Source organism: Leptopilina heterotoma, unplaced genomic scaffold, assembly GCF_015476425.1.
Source record: "Leptopilina heterotoma isolate Lh14 unplaced genomic scaffold, ASM1547642v1 Lhet_85, whole genome shotgun sequence".
In the NCBI taxonomy this organism is placed as follows: domain Eukaryota; kingdom Metazoa; phylum Arthropoda; class Insecta; order Hymenoptera; family Figitidae; genus Leptopilina; species Leptopilina heterotoma.
The window spans coordinates 1-19,501 of record NW_025111189.1 but is presented as its reverse complement, the minus strand read 5'-3'; the positions used below and the strand labels follow the sequence as shown (position 1 = coordinate 19,501).

Below are 19,501 nucleotides of genomic sequence, written 5' to 3'. Positions count from 1 at the left end.
TATTGGATTTTGGAAGAATTACAGTTGTAATTTTTAGAAATTGTCAAATTTCAAAAAGTTTTAAAAAATGATTTAAAGTACCGTAATTGTAATTTCTGTGGATAAATAAATAAGTATTTAAATATTTATTTAACAAAAATTATTTAAGTTTTGAATGTCATTTCGCTTGAAAATTGTGAAAAATATTCGTCTTTTGAAAAATTGTAATTAAAATGTTTTGAAAATGGTTGAATTCCCATAAATTATTTTAAAAAGATTAGATAATATTTTCAATTATTTGGAAATATTGTCAAATTTAATTGAAATATTATATTGTACGTTAAAAATTTTTTTTTTACATTTAAATATTATTTTTGAATCCTAATTGGATTTTTCTAGAATTAAAAATTAAAATTTAGAAAATTATTGAATTTCGTAAAAATTTAATATTTAAATTTTGTATGTGTTCAGTTTTAACGCCTTATAAGAATCAACTTGATTTAATTCCTCTCTATTGTTCATCATCGCCATTATTTCTCGAGCAGCGTATTCTGTAAAAATTCAATCCATGATCTGACCATCAATTTTTAAAGATAGAAACCCACTAATAAATCCTACTGATAAGAAACCTGCGCAATCTCTGAATCGAGATCGCAAGGTACAGATTCTGAAAAATGCAATATCGTGTTTCGGGAACTGCTCGAAAAACATGTCTATTGCTGTTACCATTTTCATAAATGATTCATCTAAAACTGATATGATGTATGATACAATACGAAGCTGCTATTGCTCTTCATCTGTTCTTAAACCACCCGATCTTGTTGGCTTCGCTTATATTTTTGCCAATCAGGACAAAAAAAGGTGACGGCCACAATGTCCATCATCTTGAGCATAACAGTCTCATTATCTTTCACTCACTAGCATATTAAGAAGGATCAGACACAGAAGTATGCCAGCCACATTCTCTAACCTTTCCTTCCCCTGCACCAAGTGATGAGCGCCAGCCCCGGCGTGACTTGCAGTGGCCGGTGGCGTCAGGGTTGTCTGCTGGGTTGTCCTTCCCCTTCTGAATGTCGTTCCTCACTCCTCGAAGGTTCTTCGCCTCCTTCTCCAACTGATCTGCTTTCTTCGCCCAGTCCTCCAGGGGTGCGCTGAGGCCTAACGCTTCTTTTCCCTCATCCGTGATTGCTTGAGCATCTAAGCCCATTGGGCGTCCTAAATGCAATCGGGTAACTCCTTTCCAAACCGAGCGATGACCCTTTGATTTGTTCAAAGTCTGTTAGTTAGAAAATCATTATTAAATGTTATTAAACTATAGGGTAGCGCATGTCACTACTTCACGGATTTTTAGAATCGGCCGCGAAGATCCGATTTTCCTAATTTAATATCTACGACGATTGAAAAGAAGATTAAAAGAAACAGACAAATCCTTTCTTCATGGAAATTTCTTCCTTTTTTTGAAAATAAATTGTAATGTAATTTTACTTACCCCTTTTTTTTGTACTCTCCAGATGATGGAAGGTTAATCCAAATAGTCTGTTTGTGATCAATTCCTCAAGTCGTTGATTAAACTGCAATTTCTTCAAAACACCCCCTTTTGCTTCTTTCTTTTTTCTTTTTAGATTTAAGGAATTTTAATTTATTCAAAATTTGACTTTACCAAAAACGAAAATTATCCAAAGTTTGTATCGTTGTTTCTCATTTAATATAACAAATTTAAACAAAGCTTTAAGTTTCAAATAGTTTTTTTTATTTATAACTTGAATTATTACTTGCAGGTTATTTATAACTAACATGTAACCAGACAAATTACATTGTACGTAACTGTCTGATTCGACAGGTGTAGACGTCATACTACTTGCAAAAATCGATTCTTTTATAATGGGATCATTTCTGAATGGCGAAAAGTTTTTGTTTAGGTGTGTTAATGTTGGTCCTGGCAATTTTGGCTTTATCTTATTAGATTTGGCTTTATCTTAAGGCTATAGCCTTAAGAAAATTGTTAGCCTTTGGGAAAATTCAATTTTCTCCTTTGGGAATGTAGGCAACCGCCTACGTATGTTTTGCAAGGTTCGACCTTTTAGTTCAGGGTACAAGTTAAGATTAACTTTAATAAATAACAAATTTTTATATTTGTTCACTGAAATCTTTGTCTTTGGAAATCGTTCTAGAATGGTTAATGGAATTTAACAAGTAGAAGAGAGAATAAGAATAGTTTGCCGAATATTTTTGAAAACAATATTCATGATCGGCTGTTGTATTGGAAACACAATTTTTCCTTCTGTTGAATCTAAATTGGTTAATAACATTTCTAACCATCATCTCCATTTCTTCTTTGAAAAATAAATCTTCAAAGTACTCTTTTCATTGGTAAAGTATGTATACCTTCCGAGAACAGCGATACTCCTTAATAGTACTTTTTTTAAAAACCATAAAAGTGTACAGGAGAAATTTCAAGTTTACTGACATCTAATGAAATAATGTTAAATTTCAAAACTCGAAGTATGATTTGGGAACTTTTTGAAAAACATATCTATGGCAGCAACCATCTTGTTGTATGATTCATCTAAAACCCCAGTTGGGTATTTTTGTCAAACCATTCTTATGGATATTGAGATGGAGCAGACACAGAAGGTGCCTGCATCTTATAACTAGTATTATGTTCACTATTCATATTCACTGGTTTAGGTAGTGCTTTTTATGATTTGGGAACTTTTTGAGAAACATATCTATTGCTGCTATCATTTTGTTGTATGATTCATCTAAAACCCCAGTTGGGTATTTTTGTCAAACCATTCTTATGGATATTGAGATGGAGCAGACACAGAAGGTGCCTGCATCTTATAACTAGTATTATGTTCACTATTCATATTCACTGGATTAGGTAAGGCTTTTATGTTTTGGGAATTTGTTAAAAAGCATGTCAATCGCAGCAACCATCTTGTTGTAGGAGTCATCTAAAACCCCAGATTGGTTTTTGGCATCTGCCATCTTGAGTTTAGTTCGTCAAGAGAACTCTAATAAAAATTTCGGAAGCTATTTGTAAATTCATTTAGATTCGAAATCAAATAAATTTGATGAGATAAAAACCGGGAAAAATTAGGACAAAGGCGGGAATTTTTTTGAACGAAAATAGTAGACACCTTGAATAAATTGCAGAGTATTAATCAAATTCCATTAGGTCATTAAAAAATCTTTAAGTAATTGACCTGGAATTCACCAGTATTGATAATTATTGTGCTTTTTAATATTGATCTACTTCCTTCTTCAAAATTTATGTATAAATTATAGCGCTACTTTTTTTGGTTTTACAAAAATGTGCGTGGATTTTTTTTTGAAATGAGTCGAAAATGCAACAATTGGTTAAAAAAAATTTCAATGGTATAAATCATCTTTCCTTCTTATATTGAAATGGATGTAATATTTTTTTTTTTAATTATTTTCATTTCCATTGAAATTCTTTAAAATTGTAATGATTTCCGTTGAAATTGAAACAATACTAAATTAAGCAAAAAATATTAATTTCTTTCTAAGGGAAATAAATATTGTTTCAATGAATTATTCAATTTGAATCGCTATATTGAATAAAAAGTTGATATACTTCGTTTTTATTTTTCTGATCAGATTGTCCCTTGAAGGAATTAATATTTTTTTCTATTAAAAAATAATTTTATCTGGTGATTTTTAGTATTATAAGTATTATAAAATTGTGCGTGTATAAAAAACTCTCTTTTTAAAGAAGAGTGAATGATGTGAATAGTTATTTTTTTTAAATAGAGGCTTGACTGAATTTTATAATTAATCCGATTCACTGCCTTGTCAAATTCGACGATTTTATTATTTACACATTATATTTAAATTTATTTTAACAAACTGTTTGGGGATTTAATGTGTATATAGATTTCTGCCCAGTGATTCGAGTTTGAAAATTGATTAGTTCCCTAAATTATTATCAATTTAGGTAATTAGAAATTGAGGAAAAAACAATAGGAAAAAGAATAAATTAGGAAATTATTCAGTTTCTCGACTCGCTTCGAAATTTCGAATTTTTTATTGTATATTACAAAGTACACGAATGTCAAATTGTCTGATGAGCGTTGATTTGGTTTTTGATTGTTTACATTAATTTTATGATTTCGAGTGGTTTTATAAGGTATATAACATTGTGAGATGCTTATTGTTGTTATTATTATTTTTTCTTTTTAATATTTAAGATAAATGTGTTTGTTATCGTCACTTTTGGTAATTTTAATCGAAAAATATCATTTTAAATTAAAATTTTATTTATTGAAAAAAAAATTGAAAAATATGCATTAATTTTGGTAGTTTAGGAAATGGGAATAATTTTGTGTTTCTCATTTTTTTGTGTAAATTTTCATTAAATTAGTGACGATAACCAACACCTTTATTTTTAATTCGTCGACATATAACTTGAAACGTTGTTTTCAATTTTTAATCTTCGAAAAAGCGTTGGGAAAATTTAATTTTTCCATCTTTATTAATATACTGTTATTAATAAAAGTGCTCTCTTCATGTGAAAATTGTTTCTTATTTAATAATTCATCGACTCCTCGCTCTATCGACTGTTTATTTAATTTTAGTTTGAATTCAGAAGTTCGTCAGTAAATTTTGTAATTTGATTGAAAAAGGACGAAAAGTTCGTAAATTATACGATATAATTTTGAAAATTTTGAAAAAGTTAGAAATGATTGCAGAAATTCAATTATTTTCGAAAGTAATAAAACTTTTCTCCAAAATTCAATTATTTTTATATAAATAATAAAATTCTTCTCCGAAATTAAATTATTTTCAAACACTACATAAAATTCTTCGCAGAAATTCAATTATTTTCTCAACTTTTCATAATTTTCGTCGCAGATATTCAATTATTATTAAAAAATGTAATACAATTCTTGACAAGAATTCAATTATTTTTATAAATAACAAAATTCTTCGTACGAATTCAATTCTTTTAAAAAGTAACAACATTTTTAGCAGAAATTCAATTATTTTTTTTTAAATTTTCTTAAAATTCTTCACGGAAATTCAATTATTTCCAAAAATAACAAAATTATTAGCAGGAATTCTATTATTTTTAAATCTTTTAATAAATTTCTTGACAAGAATTCAATTATTTTTATAAATAACAAAATTCTTCGTAAGAATTCAATTCTTTTAAAAAGTAACAACATTTTTAGCAGGAATTCAATTATTTTTTTCAATTTCCATAAAATTCTTCACAGAAATTCAATTATTTTCGAAAATAACAAAATTTTTAGCTGGAATTCTATTATTTTCAAAACTTTTAATAAATTTCTTTACAAGAATTCAATTATTTTTATAATTTACAAAATTCTTCGTAAGAATTCAATTCTTTTCATAAAGAAAAAAATTCTTAGTAGGAATTAAATTATTTAAAATTTTTTTTACAAAATTCTTCTAAGAGATTCAATTATTTTTAAAAATTTTAATACAATTCTTGTCAAGAATTCAATTATCTTTATAAATATCAGAATTCTTCTCAGAAATTCAATTATTTTCAGAAAATAACAATTTTTTTAGTAGGAATTCAATTATTTTCAAGAATTTCATAAAATTCTTCGCAGGATTTCAATTATTTTCAAAAATTCCAAATAAAGTTCTTGGAAAGAATTCAATTATCTTTTCATAATTATAACAAAATTCTTCACAAAAATTCAATTCTTTTAAAAAATAACAACATTTTTATCAGAAATTGAATTATTTTTTTAAATTTTCATAAAATTCATCATAGAAATTTATTTAATTTTCAAAAATTTTAATAAACTTTTTTAAATTCTCGTAGAATTTTCTAATAAAAATTGATACTTTTAACTGACAATTCTGTAGAATTCCTTTTTTCTAAAAAAGTTTAATTGAATTTTTTTAAATAAGAAATTTTATTAAAATTTTTAAAAATAACTGTATTGTTTTGAAGAATTTTATTAAAATTTTATAAAATACAATTAATAATAAATAAATTGAATAAATTAAAAAAAATCCAGATTAAATTTTACTTTTACCATTATTTTGTATTATTTTTATTTTATGTTTATTATTTTTGTTTTTATATTAATTTTATTGTTTTAGAATTTATATTTTATTTTATATTTCTTTAGATATTCTTTGTATTATAAAATTGTTTATTTTAGAATTAGAATTATATAAATTTTTCTAAACTTCTGTTTTTGGAATTTCCGGAAATTCGCAATTCCAATTAAACAAATTAATAGCTTTAGGGTAATTAACTTTATCTTCATGAAGAAATTTTAAAATTTCCAATAAGTTACAAAAAACTTCTTTCTCGGGAAATATTCGAAATTGTCTAAACACTTCAAATAGCAATTTAATATCCACTGATTTTGTGTCATCCTGTAATAAAAAGAGTTTATTTAATTCTCAATTAAGATTAAAAAATCCTTTTTTATCTTTATCAATATTTTTGAAATACTTTATCAAATTTTTTTAATTCTTCATCAATTTTCGTGAAGAAAACTTCTCTGCGTCTTTTCAAAATCATTCTAATTTTGTTTATATTTCGAAGAGCCTTTGATATTTTTTTTATTTCTCGACTATTGGAATGTGATGGTTTTAAAATTTCAGAAATCTCAATATAATTTGTCGGTTTTCCGAAAGCAATGTTTGAGGGTAAATTTTCGTTGTTTTGGTTTTCGGTAGATTTTCTAAATTTTTGAAATTTGAGACAAAATTTTGAAGAATATTTTTGTAATATTTTTGAATTTTTTAGTAAGTAATTAAATTTTTTTTTTTGATTATTGATTACTTGATTTTGCCAATTGGAGGTTGTGAACGATTATAAAAATCGGCTTGAAGGCAAATGACTTTCGTTACTGGATCTGAATTACTCCATTGCAAAAGTTTTTTTACTCGTAATCCTTCCCAATTACTATCACTTTTCTTTCCAAATCGTTGTAATTTATCAAATGGACATTCATGTCTTTCACTAAGGACATAACATTAAATTATTTTCACGTGTTATCTGTCATATTTATGGAAATTAATTTTTACCACCTTCAGAAACATTTTTTTTTTCAATTGTAGGTACTATTAATTTTCTTTATTTATTTCATCAATTAAGAATTTATCAAATCGAATGTTCGTGAATTAATTGTACGATATAGTTTGGAGAATTTTAAAAAAATTACAAATGATTGCAGAAATTCAATTATTTTCAGAAGGATATAATAAAATTCTTCGTAGAAATTTAATTATGTTCAAAAAATTAAAAAAAAATTCTAATCAAAATTTAAAATTTTTTTTAAAAATAAAATTCTTCTTCGAAAAATAATTATTTTCAAAAATTTTAATAAAATTCTTGGCAAAATTTCAATTATTTTCAAAAATTTTCTTCAATTCAATTTCCACTAATTTAATAAAATTTTCCAAAAGAATTCAATTATTCAAAAAATGTTTAAATAAAATTCTATGAAACATTTAACTATTTTCATGAACAATAATAATAATAAGAATTTCACAAGGAATTCAATTATTATAATTTTTTTTTTACTTTCTTCGTAATAACTACATTACTTTAATAAATAATAAATAACAAAAATCTGGATAAATAACAAAATTCTTCAGAAAAATTCAATAATTATTATCATGTTCGCGGAAATTCAATTTTTATTTTTAAAAATAACAAAATTTTTAGCAGGAATTCTGTTATTTTCAAAACTTTTAATAAATTTCTTGACAAGAATTCAATTATTTTTATAAATAACAAAATTCTTCGTAAGAATTTAATTATTTTCATAAAGAACAAAATTCTTAGTAGGAATTAAATTATTTAAAATTTTTTTTTACAAAATTCTTCTAAAAAATTCAATTATTTTTTCAAATTGTAATACAATTCTTGTCAAAAATTCAATTATTTTTATAAATATCAGAATTCTTCTAAGAAATTTAATTATTTTCAAAAAATAACAAATTTTTTACCAGGAATTCAATTGTTTACAAAAATTTCATAAAATTCTTCGCAGAAATTCAATTATTTTCAAAACTTTTCATATTTTTCTTCGCAGATTTTCAATTATTATTGAATTTTCAATATTTTCAATTATTATTTAATTATTATTGAGAAATGTAAAATAATTCTGGGCAAGAATTTAATTATCATTATAAATAACAAAAATCTTTGCAAAAATTCAATTATTTTAAAAAGTAACAAAATTTTTAGTAGGAATTCAATTATTTTCAAGAATTTCATAAAATTCTTCAAAGGATTTCAATTATTTTCAAAACTTTCAAATAAAGTTCTTGGAAATATAATTCAATTATCTTTTTATAAATAACAGAATTCTTCACAAAAATTAATATTCTTTTAAAAAATAAAATTTTTAGCAGGAATTCAATTATTTTTTTAAATTTGCATAAAATCCTTTATAGAAATTCAATTAATTTTCAAAAATTTTAATAAACTTTTTTGAATTCTCGTAGAATTTTTTTTTATAAAAATTGATTTAAAAATGAATTTCAGTTAAAATTTGCGATAATAATTGAATTTTTGAGAAGTTACAATTAATTTAAATTTTTAGAAATAATTGAATTTTGAAGAGTTTGCAAATTAAAATTTTAGGAAAATTTGAATTTTTCATACTTTTAACGCAAGCATTTAATTATTTTCATAAAAATAATAAAAATTTCACAGGAATTCAATTATTTACAAATTTTTTATAAATTTCTTCGCATTCATTCAATTATTTTTATAAATAATTATTCATTTCAATTATTTACAGAGATTCAATTATTCTCGTAAATAATAAATTTCTTTTTAGAAATTCAATTATTTTTATATAAATAATAAAACTGATTGCAGAATTTCAATTATTTTTAATACAATTTTAATCAAAATTCCTCGAAAAATGTAATTATTCTTAAAAATGTTATTAAAATTCGTCGAAAGAATTCAATTATTATTTAAAAATTAATTGATAAAATTCTTTTGAATTTTAGAATTGAATTTAAATAAACATTCAATTATTCAATAAATTATATATTTTTGTATTCCAGTAATTGTTTGAATTTTTAGAAATAATTGAATTTTGAAATTAATTAGGTATTTAAAAAAAATGTAATTTAATTTTTTTATATTATTTAAAGTTTTTATTTTCTAATATAAATTTAATTAAAGAATTTACGAATAATTGTAATTTTTAAAATTGAATAAAAATTAAATTTAAATTTTAAAATTGAATAAATGGATTTGAAAATTGTCAGAGAACTTTTTCGAAAATTAACTGATTTAAAGAAGAATTTTAGTTAAAAATTCTTGAAAATAATAATTGAATAATTGAAATAATAAAAATAATTTTGAAGAAGTAGAATATTCTTATAATATAAAATAATGATTGTATCAATTTGCCATCTTTTATTTTTTTTTATTATAAAACACGAAGAAGTCGATCACTTTGAGTCGAAGACTCGAAGAAAAAAAAAATGAAAAATTAATTGAATGAAAACATTTAATTTACAGTTTTAAGTAAAATGTCACAAATATGAAATACAAAAAAATATGAATAAATGTACTTGTAAAAAAAATTTTCAAATGCGATGGGTATTTAATTTTTATTTATTTTTTTATAATAAAATATTTCGTTTCTCATAAATGTGGAACATTTTATCCATTAGATTTGCCCTAAAAATTGGAAATAGAAAATTTTTAATTTTTAATGGAAAATTTTCACAGGTAAAATATATAAAAATGAAAAATATAAAATTTAAGTATTATATGCGCTTATAACTTGTGCGATTAAAATTTTATTGTTCATTAAAATTAAATAAAACTAATTTAACGTAAACTATGTATCGAATTATGGTGATGATTCAATTTCGTTATTTTATTTGTATTCTAAATATGCAATCAAAATTTGTAACTGTATTTTTTAAGTACGTGCTTCATAATATCATTTTAATTGATGATAATATTATTCTGCAATAAATTAATTAATTTTTTTTCTTTAACGAAACTAGCTTTTCATTGCCTAAATAATAATTATTTAAAAAATCATTTTAATATCTTTTTTTTTGTACAATAACCTCGATAAACGTAATTAGCTCAATTAGCTCTAATAAAATAAACAAAACTAATAAATTTGTGTGTAAATAAATAAACTGTTAATGGGATTAATAAATATTTCTAATTACACTAAGTATTAAATGAAATGTTTGTTTAGAAAAATATTTTATTGAATAATAATTTCCAAGATTTTCAGTATTAAAAGTAAAACAAAATATTTTATTGAAAAATATTTTCAATATTTTCACACTGAAGAAAAGGTTGAAAATATTTTTCCATAAAATAGTTTTTTTTTAAGTAAAAATATTTAAAATAGTTTTCAATAAAATAGTTTCTTTTTAAGTAAAAATATTTGAAATAGTTTTCAATAAAATATTTTCTTTAATTTGCACGGAAAAAAAATTTATTTGATTTAAATAGAAATTAAAATTTAAATATTTGATTCAATTTATTTGATAATAGACCAATAATCGTTTAATTGAATAAAATAAATTTTTTTTTCAGTGTAAATTGAAGAAAATATTTTATTGAAAAGTATTTCGATTATTTTTAACTGTAAAGAAACTATATTTTATGAAAAAATGTTTATATGTATTTTTAGTTAAAGAAACTATTTTTGTAAAAAATATTTCCAATATTTTCAATGAAGAAAAATATTTTTTCGATTCATAATTAATTTCTCTATTAATTTATATTTCATGTAAAATTTAAAAATATTGGCTAAATTATTTTTAAAATGTAAATTTTGTTAATTTGTGTTCTTCATAAATTTTGTTTGGAAATTTTTTCGATTTGAGAAAGAAACGGTTTATTTTAACTCATAAACAATACTTAACAACTGTTTATTTACACACTGAGTGATAATAATCTCCATGACTTTTAAACATACATTTTGCGTTCGTTTAATCCTTTTTTAGGATCCTCATTAATATCAGTAATCATTGATTTCATAATTTCCGCAAAACCGCCATCTAATTAAAATGTTAATTAAAGTTCAATAATTAGTAAGGAATTTACAATTTATAACTTTATTTTACTTTTCGATGAATTTATTTCCCTTTTTATTCATCAGCTCAAATAAATTGTTTTTGTTACTTCTTTTGAATTTTCTTTCCTTCTTTTTGTTCAATAATAAATAAATAAATAAATAAATAAATAAATAAGTAAATTAATAAATTAATAAATTAATTAATAATAATAATAACAATAATAAATAATAAAAATAATTAATATTATTTAATTACTTTTTAATAATATTATAGGTAATGACTATATTAAAACAATGTTTTTTCAATCGTTTGAATTTTCTTCTTTTGTTTTTCTTGAAATATTAATTAATAATTTATTTATTTTGTTTATTAAGGAAACAGACCCTTAGATTAATAATAATAATAATAATAATAATAATAATAAAAATAATTAAAATTATATGTTAATTATTAATATTATTAAATACAAATTTTTTTTGTTTTGAATTTTCTTTTTTTATTTTTGTTTTTATTTTTGTCTTGAGAGAAAAATATTTGCTTTTACCGAAACGATAAGTTTTCCCAAAGGTGGTGTTATCAGGATTCATTCCAACCGGAAGATTGGACACTCGATATCGTGTTTTGTCCACTTCCTGATTCCAGTAACTGTCCCTGTTAGTGTTTCTCAATTTCGCAATTAATAATTGAAACGGAGTGCCTTCATCTGGTTGTAAACATTCTTTAACCTGTCCCATAAAGACTGAGATATTAGAATTCAAAATTTTCCCATAAAACATTCATTAATTAGCTAATTAATTGTCTCAACTTCTTTATTATTCTTAGGGATAAACAACAGTTACACATACACTACTGCATTCATTTTTGCTCCATTTTTTATTGTTCTGACAATTTTCTTTCATCTGTCAGTGTAAATTCATTGGAATAATTAATTATTATAGATTTATTAATTATTAATATTAATATTAATTTTTTTGAATATGTAATTATAATTTAAAAAAAAGAAATATTCTTACCGTCACGGTAGAAATTTTTATTTTTAATTACGTGAAATTTGTTTTCAAAGCTCTAAAATGTACTTAGAAATTTTCAAAAAACTTTTTTTGGGAAAAAATGAAATAAAAATAAAATTAACGGTTAGGTTTGTGTTATAGAAACAAAGGAATTGTGCTAAAAGATGGGTAGAATTTTTTAAGAGAAATAAACTGAATAGAAGAAAAATTGTAATAAATTCGAATAAAAGTGTATAAAAAAATTAAATTAACTGAAATAAAGTAAATAAATGAAAACTTGAAATATGAAATAAAATGAATGGGAAAAAAATTGAAATTAACTGAAATAAAACGAATTAAATAAATTATCTTTTTTTAGGCAGTTTTTTTGTTGGTTATTGATTTTTGAAACTAAGACCGATTAATTTTCAGTTAATATCTCGAAAGTGATGCTATTAATTCTAAATACAATTCTATATCTATATTACTTAACATATACCTATGTAAAATGTAATGGGACACTAGTTTTGCAATGAAACGTAAGAAAGGGAATATGTCCTGGTAATACCATACGTCGTATCACATAAAGTTTTCTGTCTGTTGATTTTTCATGAAAATAGATTTGCATTGTGTATTTTTAGAGTTCACAATTATTTCAGTAATTTAATAAAATATTCAAATAGAGATGAAAACAAATTTTTCAACTAGGGGAGAGTTGTTAAGGTTGGGCATAGTTTTCACTTCTCTTCATAACTTCCCCCGCAGAACGAATTTCGCGATTTTGCGCATTTTGTTGAAAAGATCAACACAAATGAAATGCTTTAGCTGAACATTGTAAAAAAATTTGACCAAAAGATTCGAAACTATAAGTAATTAAAAAAAAATGTCAGAGTTGAACATGGTTACCAGAGTTGGGCCACTGTAAAAAATCAATGAAATATTTAGCAGGCCTCGAACTGAGTACATAAATTAAGGAAAAGTACGTAATTTTGAATTTGGTACCTAAAAGTACGTAATTTTGACAAAAGGTCCGTAAAGTACGTAATTTTGACCATTTCGACTAAAAATCAAAATATGTATACAGATTGTGAATAAACATTTAGTTATGCCTTCTCTATTTTTATTCACATTCACTTTCCGATCAATCCGCTGACGGTGATCATTTTCAGAAACAGTGATTGGTCGAAGACGAAAGTCATATTATGTTAATAAAGGGTTCATACCACTATACATGCCTCAAAATTTAGCTTTTTTGTAGAATTTTTTTAAGATCCATGTAAATTTAATTGATCTAGGTCTTTTATAGTTTAACAAAGACACTCTTTAACTATATAGAAAACGTCGTTTTATTAAAAAAAATATTGTTTAATTTAATTATTTAAAATTTAACAATAGAATACACAACATGAAAAAATGTGAATTGAGTTACTGATAATGTAAAAATTTACTGATTCAACTAGTAACTATGTAAGTACATAGCCTTTGTACGCGTTCAAATGTCACCTAAAATAATATATTTAAAGTGCTGAGATCTTTCTAAAATTTTACACAACATTTTTGAGATATTCTATACTTTCAAAATCCGTAAAAAAATTTAATTTTTTGAAGTTGACAAAGTGGTATAAACCCTTAAGAATTTCAAAAACTTCTCAATTTACAGTTCTTAAGTAAAATTTTATCATAAGAACATATAAAATATTATTTCAATTTTAAGATTTTCTAAACTAATAAAAATATGTTGATTGAAATCCATGTAATTATTTAAACTATATCATTCTATTTTGCGATTTAAAGTCAGCACTTTAAATAAAAAATTACAAATTTTGGTACGTAAATTGGTCACTAATTTTTCCTTTTTTGGTACGTAAAGTACGTAATTTTCAATGCCAAAGGCAGTTCGAGGCCTGATTCAGGTAAATTATTAAAAATAACCTTCAAATGATATAATGCCACTTGAAAATGAGAAAATGAACCACGAAATTAAAGTTTTCATTCAATAAATAAGGTATTTTATTATTATTTTATAATTTAATTTAAATATTTAAAAATAATAATTCATTATTTTTTGATACGTTACTAATGAAATTTATTACGTAAAGAAAATTCACCAATTATAGAACTATTCTTTAAACGAAGATTTTAAATAACAATCCCTACTAACAATCAGGTGATTTTCAGATAATTAAAATTATTAAATTTAGAAGAAATAAAATTTTAATATATTTTTTATCAAATTTTGATTGTCTGATAGCGTACGGATGGTGGTGCTACTACTTAAAAATATTTAAAAAATTCCCTATTCTTCAGGATTGGCAGGGGATTAGTGCCTACTAGAACGCAGGAAATTTTCAGAGGATTAGAATCATTAAATTTGTAAGAAATAAAATTTTTTTGGATTTTTTACTAAATTTTGATTGTCTGATAGCGTACGGGTGGACCTGCTACTACTTAAAAATATTTAAAAAATTCCTTATTCTTTAGGATTGGCTGGGGCTTAGTGCCTACTAAAACGCAGGAAATTTTTAGAGGATTAGAATCATTAAATTTGTAAGAAATAAAATTTTTTTGGATTTTTTACTAAATTTTGATTGTCTGATAGCGTACGGGTGGACCTGCTACTACTTAAAAATATTTAAAAAATTCCTTATTCTTTAGGATTGGCTGGGGCTTAGTGCCTACTAAAACGCAGGAAATTTTTAGAGGATTAGAATCATTAAATTTGTAAGAAATAAAATTTTTTTGGATTTTTTACTAAATTTTGATTGTCTGATAGCGTTCGGGTGGTGGTGCTACTACTTAAAAATATTTAAAAAATTCCCTATTCTTCAGGATTGGCTAGGGCACAGTGCCTACTAGAACGCAGGAAATTTTCAGATGATTAGAATCATTAAATTTGTAAGAAATAAAATTTTTTTGGATTTTTTACTAAATTTTGATTGTCTGATAGCGTTCGGGTGGTGGTGCTACTACTTAAAAATATTTAAAAAATTCCCTATTCTTCAGGATTGGCTAGGGCACAGTGCCTACTAGAACGCAGGAAATTTTCAGATGATTAGAATCATTAAATTTGTAAGAAATAAAATTTTTTTGGATTTTTTACTAAATTTTGATTGTCTGATAGCGTACGGGTGGACCTGCTACTACTTAAAAATATTTAAAAAATTCCCTATTCTTCAGGATTGGCTAGGGCACAGTGCCTACTAGAACGCAGGAAATTTTCAGATGATTAGAATCATTAAATTTGTAAGAAATAAAATTTTTTTGGATTTTTTACTAAATTTTGATTGTCTGATAGCGTTCGGGTGGTGGTGCTACTACTTAATAATATTTAAAAAATTCCCTATTCTTCAGGATTGGCTAAAGCTCAGTGCCTACTAGAACGCAGGAAATTTTCAGATGATTAGAATCATTAAATTTGTAAGAAATAAATTTTTTTTGGATTTTTTACTAAACTTTGATTGTCTGATAGCGTTCGGGTGGTGGTGCTACTACTTAAAAATATTTAAAAAATTCCCTATTCTTCAGGATTGGCTAGGGCACAGTGCCTACTAGAACGCAGGAAATTTTCAGATGATTAGAATCATTAAATTTGTAAGAAATAAAATTTTTTTGGATTTTTTACTAAATTTTGATTGTCTGATAGCGTTCGGGTGGTGGTGCTACTACTTAAAAATATTTAAAAAATTCCCTATTCTTCAGGATTGGCTGGGGCTTAGTGCCTACTAGAACGCAGGAAATTTTCAGAGGATTAGAATCATTAAATTTGTAAGAAATAAAATTTTTTTGGATTTTTTACTAAATTTTGATTGTCTGATAGCGTTCGGGTGGTGGTGCTACTACTTAAAAATATTTAAAAAATTCCCTATTCTTCAGGATTGGCTAAAGCTCAGTGCCTACTAGAACGCAGGAAATTTTCAGATGAATAGAATCATTAAATTTGTAAGAAATAATATTATTTTGGATTTTTTACTAAATTTTGATTGTCTGATAGCGTTCGGGTGGTGGTGCTACTACTTAAAAATATTTAAAAAATTCCCTATTCTTCAGGATTGGCTAGGGCACAGTGCCTACTAGAACGCAGGAAATTTTCAGATGATTAGAATCATTAAATTTGTAAGAAATAAAATTTTTTTGGATTTTTTACTAAATTTTGATTGTCTGATAGCGTTCGGGTGGTGGTGCTACTACTTAAAAATATTTAAAAAATTCCCTATTCTTTAGGATTGACTAAAGCTCAGTGCCTACTAGAACGCAGGAAATTTTTAGAAGATTAGAATCATTAAATTTGTAAGAAATAAAATTTTTTTGGATTTTTTACTAAATTTTGATTGTCTGATAGCATACGGGTGGACCTGCTACTACTTAAAAATATTTTAAAAATTCCTTATTCTTCAGGATTGGCTGGGGCTTAGTGCCTACTAGAACGCAGGAAATTTTTAGAGGATTAGAATAATTAAATTTGTAAGAAATAAAATTTTTTTGGATTTTTTACTAAATTTTGATTGTCTGATAGTGTACGGGTGGACCTGCTACTACTTAAAAATATTTAAAAAATTCCTTATTCTTTAGGATTGGCTGGGGCTTAGTGCCTACTAAAACGCAGGATATTTTTACAGGATTAGAATAATTAAATTTGTAAGAAATAATATTTTTTTGGATTTTTTACTAAATTTTGATTGTCTGATAGCGTTCGGGTGGTGGTGCTACTACTTAAAAATATTTAAAAAATTCCCTATTCTTCAGGATTGGCAGGGGATTAGTGCCTACTAGAACGCAGGAAATTTTCAGAGGATTAGAATCATTAAATTTGTAAGAAATAAAATTTTTTTGGATTTTTTACTAAATTTTGATTGTCTGATAGCGTTCGGGTGGTGGTGCTACTACTTAAAAATATTTGAAAAATTCCCTATTCTTCAGGATTGGCAGGGGATTAGTGCCTACTAGAACGCAGGAAATTTTTAGAGGATTAGAATCATTAAATTTGTAAGAAATAAAATTTTTTTGGATTTTTTACTAAATTTTGATTGTCTGATAGCGTTCGGGTGGTGGTGCTACTACTTAAAAATATTTAAAAAATTCCCTATTCTTCAGGATTGGCAGGGGATTTGTGCCTACTAGAACGCAGGAAATTTTTAGAGGATTAGAATCATTAAATTTGTAAGAAATAAAATTTTTTTGGATTTTTTACTAAATTTTGATTGTCTGATAGCGTTCGGGTGGTGGTGCTACTACTTAAAAATATTTAAAAAATTCCCTATTCTTCAGGATTGGCTAAAGCTCAGTGCCTACTAGAACGTAGAAAATTTTCAGATGATTAGAATCATTAAATTTGTAAGAAATAAAATTTTTTTGGATTTTTTACTAAATTTTGATTGTCTGATAGCGTTCGGGTGGTGGTGCTACTACTTAAAAATATTTAAAAAATTCCCTATTCTTCAGGATTGGCAGGGGATTTGTGCCTACTAGAACGCAGGAAATTTTTAGAGGATTAGAATCATTAAATTTCTAAGAAATAAAATTTTTTTGGATTTTTTACTAAATTTTGATTGTCTGATAGCGTTCGGGTGGTGGTGCTACTACTTAAAAATATTTAAAAAATTCCCTATTCTTCAGGATTGGCTAAAGCTCAGTGCCTACTAGAACGCAGGAAATTTTCAGATGATTAGAATCATTAAATTTGTAAGAAATAAAATTTTTTTGGATTTTTTACTAAATTTTGATTGTCTGATAGCGTTCGGGTGGTGGTGCTACTACTTAAAAATATTTAAAAAATTCCCTATTCTTCAGGATTGGCAGGGAATTAGTGCCTACTAGAACGCAGGAAATTTTCAGAGGATTAGAATCATTAAATTTGTAAGAAATAAAATTTTTTTGGATTTTTTACTAAATTTTGATTGTCTGATAGCGTACGGGTGGACCTGCTACTACTTAAAAATATTTAAAAAATTCCCTATTCTTCAGGATTGGCAGGGGATTAGTGCCTACTAGAACGCAGGAAATTTTCAGAGGATTAGAATCATTAAATTTGTAAGAAATAAAATTTTTTTGGATTTTTTACTAAATTTTGATTGTCTGATAGCGTACGGGTGGACCTGCTACTACTTAAAAATATTTAAAAAATTCCTTATTCTTTAGGATTGGCTGGGGCTTAGTGCCTACTAAAACGCAGGATATTTTTACAGGATTAGAATAATTAAATTTGTAAGAAATAAAATTTTTTTGGATTTTTTACTAAATTTTGATTGTCTGATAGCGTACGGGTGGACCTGCTACTACTTAAAAATATTTAAAAAATTCCTTATTCTTTAGGATTGGCTGGGGCTTAGTGCCTACTAAAACGCAGGATATTTTTACAGGATTAGAATAATTAAATTTGTAAGAAATAAAATTTTTTTGGATTTTTTACTAAATTTTGATTGTCTGATAGCGTTCGGGTGGTGGTGCTACTACTTAAAAATATTTAAAAAATTCCCTATTCTTCAGGATTGGCAGGGGATTAGTGCCTACTAGAACGCAGGAAATTTTCAGATTATTAGAATCATTAAATTTGTAAGAAATAATATTTTTTTGGATTTTTTACTAAATTTTGATTGTCTGATAGCGTTCGGGTGGTGGTGCTACTACTTAAAAATATTTTAAAAATTCCTTATTCTTCAGGATTGGCTGGGGCTTAGTGCCTACTAGAACGCAGGAAATTTTCAGAGGATTAGAATCATTATATTTGTAAGAAATAAAATTTTTTTGGATTTTTTACTAAATTTTGATTGTCTGATAGCGTACGGGTGGACCTGCTACTACTTAAAAATATTTAAAAAATTCCCTATTCTTCAGGATTGGCAGGGGATTAGTGCCTACTAGAACGCAGGATATTTTTAGAGGATTAGAATAATTAAATTTGTAAGAAATAAAATTTTTTTGGATTTTTTACTAAATTTTGATTGTCTGATAGCGTACGGGTGGACCTGCTACTACTTAAAAATATTTAAAAAATTCCCTATTCTTCAGGATTGGCAGGGGATTAGTGCCTACTAGAACGCAGGAAATTTTCAGAGATTAGAATCATTAAATTTGTAAGAAATAAATTTTTTTGGATTTTTTACTAAATTTTGATTGTCTGATAGCGTACGGGTGGACCTGCTACTACTTAAAAATATTTAAAAAATTCCCTATTCTTCAGGATTGGCTGGGGCTTAGTGCCTACTAGAACGCAGGAAATTTTCAGAGGATTAGAATCATTAATTTGTAAGAAATAAAATTTTTTTTGGATTTTTACTAAATTTTGATTGTCTGATAGCGTACGGGTGGGACCTGCTACTACTTAAAAATATTTAAAAAATTCCCTATTCTTCAGGATTGGCAGGGGATTAGTGCCTACTAGAACGCAGGAATTTTCAGAGGAATTAGAATCATTAAATTTGTAAGAAATAAAATTTTTTTTGGATTTTTTACTAATTTTGCTTGTCTGATAGCGTACGGGTGGACCTGCTACT

The 19,501-nt window shown here is 25.1% G+C and overlaps 1 protein-coding gene across 1 annotated transcript; it reads right to left on the bottom strand.

Moving 5' to 3' along the window:
* Window positions 1-2,777: 2,777 nt before the first annotated feature.
* LOC122511524 lies at window positions 2,778-12,076 on the bottom strand. The gene is made up of 8 exons (XM_043626831.1): window positions 12,036-12,076; window positions 11,868-11,921; window positions 11,567-11,747; window positions 10,923-11,004; window positions 6,782-6,961; window positions 6,449-6,680; window positions 6,178-6,369; window positions 2,778-2,936 (listed from the first exon to the last, which is right to left on the bottom strand). The coding sequence occupies exons 2-8, from the start codon at window positions 11,919-11,921 to the stop codon at window positions 2,778-2,780; spliced, it is 1,080 nt and encodes a 359-aa protein (XP_043482766.1). The 5' UTR covers window positions 12,036-12,076.
* Between the last annotated feature and the right edge of the window lie 7,425 nt (window positions 12,077-19,501).